General features: G+C 34.2%; 2 protein-coding genes across 3 annotated transcripts; both read left to right on the forward strand.

The window, feature by feature from the left end:
* Positions 1-576: 576 nt before the first annotated feature.
* LOC111893162 (polyadenylate-binding protein-interacting protein 7) lies at positions 577-3,867 on the forward strand. Its single transcript, XM_023889225.3, has 6 exons — positions 577-866; positions 1,395-2,165; positions 2,241-2,682; positions 2,812-2,882; positions 3,009-3,133; positions 3,206-3,867. The coding sequence occupies exons 2-6, from the start codon at positions 1,491-1,493 to the stop codon at positions 3,522-3,524; spliced, it is 1,632 nt and encodes a 543-aa protein (XP_023744993.1). The 5' UTR covers positions 577-866; positions 1,395-1,490; the 3' UTR covers positions 3,525-3,867.
* Positions 3,868-9,616: 5,749 nt separating this feature from the next.
* LOC111893160 (uncharacterized) lies at positions 9,617-13,767 on the forward strand. Of its 2 annotated transcripts, none has more exons than XR_002850824.3 (4): positions 9,617-9,818; positions 10,403-11,033; positions 11,146-13,319; positions 13,405-13,767. XR_002850824.3 is itself a non-coding variant. In XM_052766004.1 (4 exons), the coding sequence occupies exons 2-4, from the start codon at positions 10,487-10,489 to the stop codon at positions 13,406-13,408; spliced, it is 2,658 nt and encodes an 885-aa protein (XP_052621964.1). In that variant the 5' UTR covers positions 9,617-9,818; positions 10,403-10,486; the 3' UTR covers positions 13,409-13,767. The 2 variants fall into 2 exon arrangements, 1 of the variants encoding a protein (XP_052621964.1); XM_052766004.1 differs by having other exon boundaries at positions 11,146-13,252.
* Positions 13,768-13,781: the final 14 nt, after the last annotated feature.

Consider the following 13,781-nt stretch of genomic DNA (forward strand, 5'->3'; position numbering starts at 1 on the left):
GGAAAAGTCATAGAAACCTGACTTTTCACAACTTTTCCAAAGAGGACTTTTGCTCTTTCAAAAGCTTAGTCAAACACCCTCTTAAAGATATGGTTTGGCCTATGCCGAGTTATTTTAATTCATTTGTGGAATTAATGAAAAATTTATCAAATATCATTTATCTAAGAGAAAAATATAGGACACAAAAAGAAAAATAAATGTTTTATTGTATAAAAATAAAACTTAAAACGGTTTTATTATACAAAATACAAAATCAGAACAAATAATGGTTTTATTATATAAAATCATAATATAAAATGATTTTATTATACAAAATAATAAGATAATGATTTTTTTTAGCGTATTAGAAGATAATAATCAAGTCTTATTCTAAATTCGTAAATATTTAATAACCATTAAGAATTTATTGGTTACAAAATATTATTTTATACATGATTAAAAAATAAAATGAGTTTAGCATACACAATAATAATATAATTATTTTTTAAAAGATAATTAAATGAGTTAATTAATCTTAAAAATATTTAAGCATAGCATCTACGTATGAGGTTGCAAGTGATTTGTGTGTGCTTGGGATAGAGATATACATAAACAGGCCAAGGTCCTCTTTTCTCTTCATTTTGTGGTGGTCAAGAGGGTTTGTTCCATACAAGAAAACCTAGAATTTTTTCAACGAAGAACAAGATACAGCCTTCACAACTTCAGAGACGCCCAAATCTTCTCTCTACTTCTGTCTCTCTGTTCTTCTCTTTTTCTTTCTTTTCCTTTTTCACACACCTCTTATCTTCGTCATCTTATCTTTATCTTTTCGTAATCGGCGATGGATCCATATTATATGGTTTCTTCAATCATCGAGCTTCGCAAAGGTATGAATTCAGCACATACAGCTTGTGCTACAATCAGATCTTGCGAATTTACTGTACTTTATGAGATCTCTCTGGATTGGTGAATTAATAATGTGTGAAGTTGTGGTTTTAGCTGATTTTGTTTTTTTATGATTATTTCCTTTCCTGAGCTCCGTTAGCTTCGTGTGTTTTTATCACAGTAGGTTATGAACGGCAAATCATTGTAATTTTAGTTAATTGTAATTACGTTGTAATCTGGAGTTCTAGGAAGGAAATTTTGTTGGATCTGGTCTATCGATAATGTTGTAATTTATGAAAAATATCGTCTTGGCTCTTATCATTCGAGTTTTTTGAAGGTTTACTCATCTTAAGTCTATAGTAGATTGTTTCCGATGGAGCTTATCTTATTTTTGGTGAATCATATGGTATATGTGTATTGAATAGCATGTTGACTGCATTGGTTTGCTTTGTTGTTTGGATAACGGAAATTGTGAAATGCAATTTTTAGATTTTTTGTTTGGTTTATGGTCTAAGATATGCGTTTTGCAGGATTTGGGTAATAAAAGCTGCAATTTGCTGCTTCAGTTTCAGAGTGTTATATTATATGCCCTTAGTTTCCTTTCTGTTTATTGACCTTGAAGAATAATGAGCTTGTCCAATCAAGGGGCTTCCGCCATTGACAAAAAGCTTATCACAACAGGCAAAACAATTCGTTTAAATCCAGATGCAGCAGAATTTGTTCCATTTGCTCTAAGATCACCTTCTGCAAGTGTTGCTGCTCCTGATGCATCTTCAAGTTTTGGTAATTTTGGTGCTACAACACCAGGGAAAGCAGTACTAGACAGATCAGAGTCATCTGTATCAAATAATTCAGATGATGAGGCTCACCAATACTGGCGTCATCAGCTACCTGATGACATCACTCCAGACTTCCATGTTGCAGGAGAAGAAGATCCTCAAGGAATCAATACACTTCCCTTCTCAACCTTATCTCTAGCAGATGTCAATGAAACAAATGGAAATAGCTTTAACAAAAAGATGGGGTATCCCATTTCATCTTCCTCAGCTAGTTTTCAACCTGCTAAACCCTGGGACATTCATGGTGATCAGCTACACAACGGGCCTTCCTACAATGGTGATCCTGTCCATGGGTACCTAGATGATATGCTTAATGAACAACAGATGGAAGGAACAGAAGTAAACCCTCTTGAGTTTCTGGCTTCCCAGTTTGCAGGTTTTGCAGCTGAAAGTCTTGCAGATGTTTATTTTGCAAATGGAGGCGACTTGAATCTGACAATTGAGATGCTTACTCAGCTTGAGGTATATCCTATATCCTCCTACCTTTAATTTCTGATGTAAATATTTTTATTAATGGTTTTCACATTCTAATTGCAGCTTCAAGTAGATGGTGGTGGCTTAAATCAGAATCTAAACTCAAAGGCTCTATCTTCTCCAAATCTTAGTGCTATGGATTTTCCTGCACTTTCTCCTACAGATGATCAAAATGGTGTCCAACAGCATATTAATCCCTATCGTCCTTTAGAGAAAGAGAACTTGCTGATGTTCAAATCTTCATCAGGTGGTGCTCCACTTCCATCTGGTGGTGCTACAGATTTTGCTTCTGCTGTTAGAAAAATGGCTTCACAGGACTCAAGCATATGGAAATATAACAGAAACCCTTCGCAAGATTCCACCATTGGATCAAGTAGAAGCTCTCATGTCTTGGCCAGTGCTTATAATAATGGTGGACATGGTAGGGTCAGTTATGGAGATAGATTGGGTGGCCGGAGTTCAAACCGCTCAGCCCCTGTTTGGCTTGAAACTGGAGATGCTGTTGGTAATAACTAATAATAATTATTTCTCTTTTCTTTGATTAAACATAATAATAATAATTGTTAAAAAATAGTTTCTTTTAGTTGTATGAATGAATGCTTTTTAACTTTATTGACATGACATGACATGACAGCAAATATGTATTCTGAGATGCGTGGTGAAGCTCGTGATCATGCACGTCTTCGCAATGCATACTTTGAACAGGTATATATAATAATAATAATAATAATAATAATAATAATAATAATAATAATAATAATAATAATAATTTTTTCTTTTAAATAAAAAAAGTGTTAATATATTGAAATGAATTTAATGACATAATTTTAGGCTAGACAAGCTTACCTTGTTGGATACAAGGCTTTAGCCAAGGAACTAAGTGTGAAGGGTCAACTACACAACATGCAAATGAAGGCTGCTCATGGAAAAGCTCAAGAATCCATATATCGTCAAAGGTTAATTTCGTCATTTCTGATTTTCAATTCCTGACCCGGTTGTTCTGTAATTATTTTGTTCTTGGAGGGCAGGAATCCAGTGAGTCCAAGTATGCAAGGAAGAGGGGGAGGAGGAGGAGGAGGATCACAGGAAAGGCTGATAGACCTTCATGGGCTGCATGTCACAGAAGCGATTCATGTCCTGAAACGAGATCTCACAATGCTGAGAAACGTTGCCAGGTCAGCAGACGAGCATGTACAGGTGTACATATGTGTTGGGACGGGGCACCACACCCGTGGGACCCGCACGCCAGCTAGACTCCCGGTTGCAGTCCAGAGATACCTGCTTGAAGAAGAGGGGCTTGACTACTCTGAGCCCCAGCCTGGGCTCCTTCGGGTCCTGCTATATTGAAGACAAACACCAGCCATCAGGTATTATATACTACTTCTTTTTGACACAATAAAAAAAAAGATTTAAAAAAGAAAAAAAGGCTTTAACCCCATGAAAATTGGAAGTATTTGTTTGTATATGGGAAGAAAGAGATTAGTTGGTAGCCTGAAAAAAGAAAAAAAAAAAAAGAAGAAGATGAAAAAAGTGTATCTGTGTATGATTTAAGGTGTAACCATGTGTTTTGGTTTTGGGTAGGAGGGAGGATTCGTTGCTTATTTTTTGTTAACTCAACTCAACTGTACTGTAATTTTTGTTACACAGTTTGCACTTTGCAGATGTAATGAATGTATGATGATTGATAGAATTGTTTTATATCATAGATTTCTCCAAAAATCAGTCATTTGTTCTTGGGAATCATGTTGAAAGTGGTTATCTTATTAATCATATTTGAAAACAGAAGGTGGTGGTGTAAAGGGGCCCACTCAGTCAAACGATGAGGGTTAAAGTCTTGTCTCCAGAAGTAGTTTATGGAGTGTGTTGTGTAAAAGATTTGAAAATATAATGCTCGATTTTTGATGTTATAAGTATCTAAATCATGAAAAGGTCATTTAATCACTTTAGAATAACCTACAGGAATAATGCCATTAAGGCTCTACGAATCTTGGCAATTCTTTTAGAAGGTCCATAATGTTTTTTTCTTTTGTTTTGTCAAAGGGATTAAAGTTAATTTTTCTATAAAAAAAATCATTTTAAGAAAAAAAGGTTACTGTTACCTTTGCCTTGTCATTAGTGAGATAGCCACATGGATGAACATGTATGAAGGTTTCTCCTTTTGTATGTTATTTATTTTGAAATTGAGATGGCCCACCTCACATCGCGACGTACCCTCCAACCCGCTCTCGTCTTCATCCTCAAATCATATATAAAAGTACTGGCCTCGTATTTTAATTGAACATAGCAAACATGAGGATGTTCAAATCGGGTTTAGGTCTCACTAAAGTTCCATCATACTATTTAGCGTTTTCATGGATGAGAAACAATACCAACAATTGAGTTGAAACATAAGGAAATTAAGAGAAACTCTCTACCCCTCACTATAGTTTGTAAACTTGTTTGGTTGCGTAAAGACAACCGAATAAATAGTTGACATCAATCTCATGATCCTTTCTCCCAACCTTTTTATTAGTTAAAAACATCAACCGAAAAGACAACCATAAATAAAAATAAAACATGATAAAAATTAATTCTTCTTTCTCCCTTCTACCTAGCTCTCTATCATCAGTGTGGGTCACATATATATATGCTATCTTCTTGTATTGAATCTTGAAAATTTAGAATTAAAGGTTACGGTGTAAGAATATATTCATGAGTGTTTTTCTAGAACATACAAGTCATCTTGTAACCTAGTGATGTGAGACAAAATGATTATTGGATCAACGATTCGAGCAATTTAGCTTAAACATTACGAAATTAACAGAAACTTATTTTGGATTAGCCTTATACGCGAAGAATGAATAAACGTTGATGGGAAATGAGAACACGTTACTTAAGGAAATCCAAGACCAGAGCGATACTTCATGTTCCTCCACATACGATTCATCTCCAAACCTATTCATCTAAGCTTGTTCATCCATATTTTTTTAAGTGACGTTACAATCTTCTATAATAGGTTAAGGGCTAAAATAACAGGTAAAACGAAGTTTATGCCCCTGGACTATAAAAAAGTATTATGGATCTTTTAAAACAAAATGACAGATTTGTAAAGCCTCTATGACATTAGCATTAACCTATATCTATATGATATTATTTGTTGGTGGTGATTACTTCATTAATTTGAATTTATTAATGTTGAACTTATATTTTAAGTATTTAGCCCGCAAGTTACAAAAAATTGGGTTTCAAAAAAAAACTTATGGTTGAATTTCTTGATTTATACAGGTAGAAGACTGCAGACTGCACAGAGTCGGCAGAAGAGTTACACAGATTGACATCGATCAAATCTTGAGTTTCAAGTGGGGTACCTTATGTTTCTGAAGGTGCCGCCTTGAAAAGGTGTCATCCGGTTTCAGAAATGGGGCGAGTTAGGCCCCATGTATATCAGACATTTCAGGGTCGTTGCTTGGGTGGGGAAGGTTGCCTACCGTTTGGAAGCCTTGAAATTTAGGCCTATTTAATGACACAAACTTCTAATGTTTCGTCATTCCCTTAGCCTCCACTTCCAAACAACATCCATTGCAAACTATAGCCTCCCCTCTTGTATTCTTGAGCCTTGTGTTCTTGTTTGTGTATCTCAAAGGAGAAAAGAGAGCCTTATAGTGCAAAGAAGTTTGATTTAAGAAAGATCCAATCATTTCTGCATCTCCTGGACCTTTGTAAGTTTTAAAGATTGGAGCTTTTTGTGCTTATGTAGTTACATGTTTAGATCTAGAAATTTATGCATTATTATGGACCATTTTATGATATTTATGGGGAGTTCTAAAAATTTTAGGTCAAAATCTTGAGTCTTGGGGTCTTCTGGACCCATGGGAGTGTAAGACTCTAGTTTTTATCTTTCCTTTTGAGCCATGCAAGGCCTTGAGTGTGGTGGCTATAAGGGGGATTGCAATGCGAGTCGTGGTGGCTAGTTGCGACTATTTTTTCACTTAGTGATCACGATGTGACCTGGGTAATAGTTGTGGTGCGTGGCCGTTGACTTTAACCATTTAGCCATTAACCGTTGACTTTTTGACCAATTTGAATTTTTGTCAAACTTGGTGAGCTTAAGTTGTAGGGTGAGGTTTGACCTCAGTTTGTTATCTAGGTGGTTGGTGAGATTGATTCTTACATGTTTGAGCGTGTACCTGTGTTTCATCCATTTTCAGTTCAGACGAATTATTTCACTATACTACGTGTTATCATTGACAAGTAAACAAATTATCTAAGCGGGTCACTTGACCCACCTATTTTTTTTATTTGTTATAAGTAATATATAAAATATATTTGTGATCTATCTAAAATTTTACTAGTAACTTATCTTAATTTTTTTGATAAAGAAATTAACATAAATCGAGACTTTTAAATCCAATTTTTATTTTTTAATAGCCTAAATACTTAATTACCCATTAAAAAATAACACAATACAACTTTTGAGTGATATTTGTGTCACATATTGAAAAAAAAGAGTGATTAATATTATAAAGTAATCGTTTAGTTTCATATATAGAAAAATAGTTTTAGATATTATTAGTGATGATATAGTTGTGAATATTTCAAGACTACAATTATGAGAACTTTATTATTATTATTTTTTTGTTTATATGATCTAACCTGCTACTAGTATTTTATTATTATTATTATTATTATTATTATTATTATTATTATATTTTTATATATTGGTTTCATTTAAATTGTAAACCACATATGTTTCCATTTAAATTATATTTTTATATATCGTGTTATAGTATATATCTTTTGTGTGTTAGGGTGTAGATGTATTGTAGTATGCTGATTAGGCAAGTAGGCTAGTATAGTCTTCCGTCTATTGATTATGTGATTGGTTTGACTGTTTGATTGTATGATATATCGACATACTATGTTGAGGGGTTGATAGTGGATCAACGCTCGAGCTGAGAGCCTAGATACTCAGGGTTGATGGGACAGTGGACTTGAGAGCCTATATATACAAGGTTGATGGTAGATCGACATTGGAGTCAAGATCCATTGACTGGGTGGATCGTTACCGGAGTTGAAAGCCTTTGCTTGTATGGTGGATCGACACTAGAGCTGAGAGCCTTGTGTGTATGCATTGTATGTGTATTATGGTATGTGGTATTTCGAAAAACCCACTAAGCGTTCCGCTTATATTTGTTGATTTAATGTTTTTCAGATAGTTCCTCTGATCGAGGGAAACCTCTAGCTTGACTGTACGATACATGCATCGCTACTGATTTATTATAGACTTCCATTGTTTTGATGATTTGATACGTTTTGGTATTATGACATGATGATGTTTTGAAACAATTTATTACTTAATCTTTTTTATAAAAACAATTGGAGTGGTTTACTTATATTTTTAAAGGGAAATTTTGGCTTGAATTTTTGAGACTTACATTAATTCTAGTATGGATGTATTAATAAAAATCAAGTTATAATTGGTATTGTACCAAAAAAATTGGGATCAAATTTGAAAACTAGTTCATTTTAGTAATATCTTCAGATCTTGATTATATCTTACCATCATAATTTGCAAAACGCGAAGCTATCTTAAGTAGACCCGATCTTGACATCATTGATTTTAATTTTTTTGAAAAACCAAGGAATAGAACATTTAGTTGTTTTATTTTTCTCTTGTTTATTTTGTCATCTCATTTCAACAAAACAATTCAAAACCCGAACATATTCATAGAAAAATATTTTCTCAATTTGTAGTTCCATCACTTTTAGTCTATATGGATCATATTCTTTTTAAAGTAAACCAATATATTTAAAATTGGGATTATAACTTATTAAGGTATTTAATTTTTCTGTATGTTTACATCTGGGTAACTATCTTTTTTTTGTACACATGTAGGTAACAAACTTGTTGGAAGTGTTCACATATGACCATTATGACCTGCTATAGCAGGTTAAATCCTAAATATGAACGTTTTCAACAAGTTCGTTACCTAGATGTGTACAAAAAAATAGTTACCCAAATATGAACAAAACGAAAAGTAAAAATTAAATTACATGAATGGTCCCTGTGGTTTGAGGGAATTTATGTTTTTGGTCCCTAACTTATTTTTTTTAACTTGGATGGTCCCAACTGTTTATTCTTGTTGTACGTTTGGTCCCTGTCTTACCTAGAAAGACTATTGCGTCCTTATTAATTTATTTTTTAATTAATTTTCTTATTTATGTATTTATTTGTTACATATTTAAAAAAATTAATAGACCACACATATTTGTATCTCATCGGATGATCCCTACTGTTTATTTTTTAATTAATTTATTTTTTTAACTCGGATGGTACGTACTGTTTAATTTTGTTACGAACTTGGTCTCTGTCTTACCTAAAAAGACTATTGTGCCCTTATTCATTTTTTTTAATTATTTTTCTTGTTTATGTACTTATGCTTTATATATTTAAGAAAAATTAGTAGACCCCACATATCTGTATCTCCTCACGATCTTGTCTTTCATCCTTCTCAACTTCTATTTATTTTTCATCTTTAGTGATATCAACGTCTTCATCATCACTTCTTTTTTCGGTCCTTCAACTCCGTCGAATCAACACCACAACCCACTAAAGATGAAGAGACAATAGGTTATGGTGTTGATTCGCCAGAGTTGAAGTACCAAAAATAGATGGATGGTGAAGACGTCGATGTTACTAAAGATGGAAAAGAAATAGAAGATGGTGAGGATGAGAGATGAGATGGTGACCGGTAAGACCCAAATTAAATTTCTCAAATATGGTTTCAGGTTTACGGTGAGGAGATACATATATGTGGGGTATATTAATTTTTTTTTTATAAAAAATAAATACATAAATAAGAAAATTAATTAAAAAAATTAATAAGGGAAAAATAGTATTTTTAGGTAAGACAGAGACCAAACGCATAACAAAAATAAACAGTAGGGATCATCCGAGTTAAAAAATAAATAAATTAAAAATAAACAGTAGGGATCATCCGAGGAGATACAAATGTAAAAAATAAATACATAAATAAGAAAATTAATTAAAAAATAAATTAATAAGGGCACAATAGTCTTTTTAGGTAAGACAGGGACCAAACACGCAACAAAAATAAACAGTAGGGACCATCTAAGTTAAAAAAAATAAGTTAGGGACCAAAAACACAAATTCCCCCAAACTATAGGGACCATTCGTGTAATTTAATTTTTACTTTTCGTTTTGTTCATATTTGGGTAACTATTTTGGTAATGAAGTTGTTGAAAGCGTTCACATCTAGGATTTAATCTGCTATAGCAGGTCATAATGGTAATATGTAAACACTTCCAACAAATTTGTTACCTGTATATATAAAAAAAACAGGTTATGACATACCGAAAAAATTAATTAACTTAGCAAGTAATATTCCCTTTAAAATTAAATTCATATAAGTACGACATTTTATTCATGTTGAGAGGAAGCCCTCCATCCTTATACACATTATTATACACAGCGACACTAACACAGACGCCTCCATTGTGCTGCTTCTCTCGATCGTTGGCTCCTCAAGCGACGACGACTCCCCTGCTCGCCGCCGTTAACCAGCGCCTCCCCTGTGAAGCCACCGGCCGGAGACCGTCGCCCCCACAGCTACACCGGAGACTTCGACCTCACGGCTACAGGTTCGTTTTTTTTTTTTTTTTCTTTTTTCCTGCTGTCAGTCTTCCTTCTTCTCCCGACTTTCTGTTATTCCCTTCTTATCCGTTGCATTGAAGCTATAGTTCTGAATTTATGTTAATTGATGCATAACTCATAAAAGAGCTGTAAAATAAAAACATTTGTAATGAAAGTAATTTATCTTTGAATGTGAAATTGGATTTGATTTTGAATGAAATACCGAGATGTTAAACCTGTAACATCTCCAGCTTGGTCTGTTTGATCGAAAAAGTCCAATTGTGTATGTGTTTGTGCTTCAATTAGCAATTGAACCTAGATGTTAAACCTGTAACAGTAGCACCCAAATTATCTGTTCAATTCTGTTATTGTCAAGCCTGGGCATGCCTCCTGTTGTTTTGAATGATGTTCTTATGATGCTTATATGATACCTTGAATGTAATTTAGGTTATGGACACCAACAATGTTAATTTCCACTCACCCATATTATCAACAATGCTTATAATTAGAATTGATTGTATTACTTAAATATGCAGTAATTAAAGTTTTTTTTTTTGTATATTAACCCCCTGATTTCCCTGTTACTTTTCAGACTTCTTCTTTGTCTCCAGAACCACCACTACACCACAATTGCCTCCACAATCACCACCTTCTTTAGTGGGTGAATGATTGTGGGATGATGAACACCTCAGAGGAATGGAAATCCTTGTGGTCAATCTCTTCTGTACACTCACCACCCCTTCTCCTCTCACCTGCCACCACAACCGATGGTGTCAAAAAAATTGGGCCTTTGATCTTTAACCCCTCTCCCAAATCACAAACCCACAATCATCTCTTCACTTCACCTTCTGTTCCTCACATCCCTCCACCTGTCTCTAACCTCTCCCTCTCTAGATTCCTCCATAAATCATCATCTATCCTTCCTTCCACAACCACTTCTATCGCCTCACAACTCCCCTCATCATATTCAAACCCTGAAACACTTCTTGCATTCAACTCCCTTCAATTGCTGCGATGCCCTGGTTCGAATTCGACTCTTGCATTCTTTCCCACTGGTTCCAATTCGGATAAAATTGGATATGTTATGTTATCTGTTAAGAATTCTCAATTGAAAGTCAGAGGAGATCATGGTGGGACCGAAGCTTTTACCACAAAAAGTGCATTGAATCATCGGATTGTCAAGATTTCAGTTAGCCCTCTTGTTGATTGTGATTGTAATCCAGGTAATTATTTTGTTTTATCAATTGGACACTAGATTATATAAACCTTTCACCTATTAGGTTTTGACTTTTGAGTTGTGAGAAATTGCTGATCTCACTTGGCTATTTGTTTCAGGTGATTCTACTACCATTGGGTATTTGTTGGTTTCAACAATGTATTCAGTTCATTACTACGATATCAGAATCACAATGGAGAATTCTGGTAAAGTAACACCATTGTTGAAATTAGTTGCTGATAACTTGTTCAAAAGATCTGTAGTTGTGCATGCTTGTTGGAGTCCACATTTACCTGAAGAAAGTCTTGTATTGCTAGATAATGGGGATTTGTTCTTATTTGATCTGGATTCTTTCTCCAGACCCTCATTACCATCTCCAAGGTTAAAGGGTGAAAAAGTCAAAGTTTCTTGGGATGAGTCTATTGTTTCTGAGAAAGGTGGATGGTTGAGCTGTGATTTCAGTTGGCATCCAAGAGTTCTGATTGTTGCTCACTCTACTGTAGTTTTTCTTGTTGATTCACGCCCCGAAAAGTGCACTATCATTCCTTTGTTGAAACTTGGCATTGAGCATGCAACAAATGATATATTTCTTGCATTTTCCATTTCTGCCCCTGATCGTTTCTATTTCACTTTGGCATCCACTAACACAGTTTTCCTTTGTGATATAAGAAAACCAATGATTCCACTTCTTCGTTGGACACATTATCTTGCTAACCCTAGCTACATTATTGTTTCAAGTTTATCCAACTTTAGGTCACAATCTGAGGATACTACATACAATTGGGCTTCTGAATCAGGTTACGCCATTTTATTAGGGTCTTTTTGGAACTGTGAATTTAGTCTTTTTTGCTATGGCCCAGATGTTAGAACACCTTCTTCTTCTTCTTCTTCTTCTTCTGGTAATTGTCTTTATGCATGGGGACTCCCTTCTGATCTTTCACTACTCCCTAATGAATGTCGTTGTGGTAGTTGCATTGTGAAAGAGGAATTCTCTAAGGATAGGCTTCCTAGTTGGATCAATTGGCAACAAAAGAAAGAATTTGTTTTAGGGTTTGGGATTCTTGATAGTGAAATCTCTTCTCAGTTGTTTGAACCTGATGGGTTTGGTGGGTTTACACTAATTACATTAACGTCCTTAGGGAATCTTGAATCACATCGATATTGTGCTTCATGGGATTATTCTACACAAGCTTCAGAAAATGGGCATGGAAAACACTCTCAGGATTTAGAAGATTCTTTTCTGTATGAAACAGGTGAAGAGGATTACAAGTTTAAAAAGCAATTTCAGTATTTGAAACTTGATTGGCTTGATGGATACTTGAAATCTGATCTTTCCAGAATCTTGAGTAGAGAACTAGTTAAGAACCTGAATAAAGAAACCCAAAAAAACGTCTCTTTTGGTGATGATTTTCATGAAGTTATATGCCAAAAGATTAAGACTTTTCGTTGTGGTGGATCTTTGAATATTCATGATGTGTTTCGTGATGTTAGCTTGCCAACTAGCATACATGAGATTGCTTTAAGAAGGATGTGGGCCAATCTACCCAAGAAATATTTACGATTTGGGTTCTCTACTTATTCAAATCTTCCAGATTTACCCATGAAACTAAAACATTTACCTTTAGAGTTTTTGGAAGTTCAATGTCATCAATCTCATCTACCTCCTTTTTTCTTTCGATCACCTTCATTTCGAAGTAGTAAGTGGTCAGACAAGAAAAAGCCAAGCAATTCTTTAGTGGGACCCGTTGTTCCAATCCCATTTTTGCTAACTTTTCATAAAACCCACATGTTAAAAGCTGATAACATGTCTGCTGATTCTGAAATCGATCGAGAGTGTGATGAAGTAATGAAGGTGGCTAATGAAGTCATTGCATCAGAGTCAGAATCTGAAGCTTATAATGTCACTGCTGTTTCACTTGCTGATGATAATGAAGATGTGTTATATGGTTCTCAGAATCAAGAAATGTTTGGGTCTTATAAGTTGAAAATGGAGGATTCTGATTTTGAAGATGAGAAGCATACAAAAGTTGTTTTTAGGATTGGTCAAAAGGATGCGAAAGAGATTTTTGACTCGAATTGCCCTTTGAAATTTAAATTTAATGAAGAAGTTACGAGTTTTGGGCCAAAAGAAATGAAGTCGTACAAGTTACTTAAGAGGCAATATTCCAATTTCAAAAAAAGTTTTAGTTGTTATCAAGACTACATGGCTAAATCTAATATCCACAAGTAAGTCTTCAATTTAAATGTGGTTTCCATTTATCAGAAACAATAGTAGCATTGGAAGAACTTGAAGGTGATAAGTTAATAAATATATAAGTTGTTATATTATTTATACATGTACATACAAATTTTCTAACTATTATTATATTATATTTCAGATGAAAAACAAGGAGAGGAGAGCCTAAGGCATTTGATTAAAGGGTTGCATGCATATGATGACTATGATGAGTGAAACTTTTATGAACGTGCAAAGTGCAAACAAATTTTTTGATCTTGTTGCCACTTGTCACCTGTCTAAAAAGTTAAGATGAAATATACATGATAGAAATAGGTGACAACAATCATTTACGAGTAAATAATATGACAAAGGATTGCACGATCATTATAACAGGAAAATTGTTTCATATAAACTTTTTGAAGTTAATATCTATATGAATTGTGATCGGAATGTATTGGCTAGTGGCTATATTTTTGTAATCATTTCACATCAGTTTGATATATGAGAATTAAGCTATCATCTATCTAATCTTCTACA

This window comes from Lactuca sativa, chromosome 8 (genome assembly GCF_002870075.4).
Source record: "Lactuca sativa cultivar Salinas chromosome 8, Lsat_Salinas_v11, whole genome shotgun sequence".
Lineage (NCBI taxonomy): Eukaryota > Viridiplantae > Streptophyta > Magnoliopsida > Asterales > Asteraceae > Lactuca > Lactuca sativa.

Coding starts and splice junctions, on each gene's coding strand:
- LOC111893162 (XM_023889225.3), top strand. CDS start 1,491: ATGAGCTTGTCCAATCAAGGGGCTTCCGCCATTGACAAAAAGCTTATC. Junction 2,683..2,811: donor TGAAACTGGAGATGCTGTTG/GTAATAACTAAT, acceptor ATGACATGACAG/CAAATATGTATTCTGAGATG. Junction 2,883..3,008: donor GCAATGCATACTTTGAACAG/GTATATATAATA, acceptor ACATAATTTTAG/GCTAGACAAGCTTACCTTGT.
- LOC111893160 (XM_052766004.1), top strand. CDS start 10,487: ATGATGAACACCTCAGAGGAATGGAAATCCTTGTGGTCAATCTCTTCT. Junction 11,034..11,145: donor TGATTGTGATTGTAATCCAG/GTAATTATTTTG, acceptor TATTTGTTTCAG/GTGATTCTACTACCATTGGG.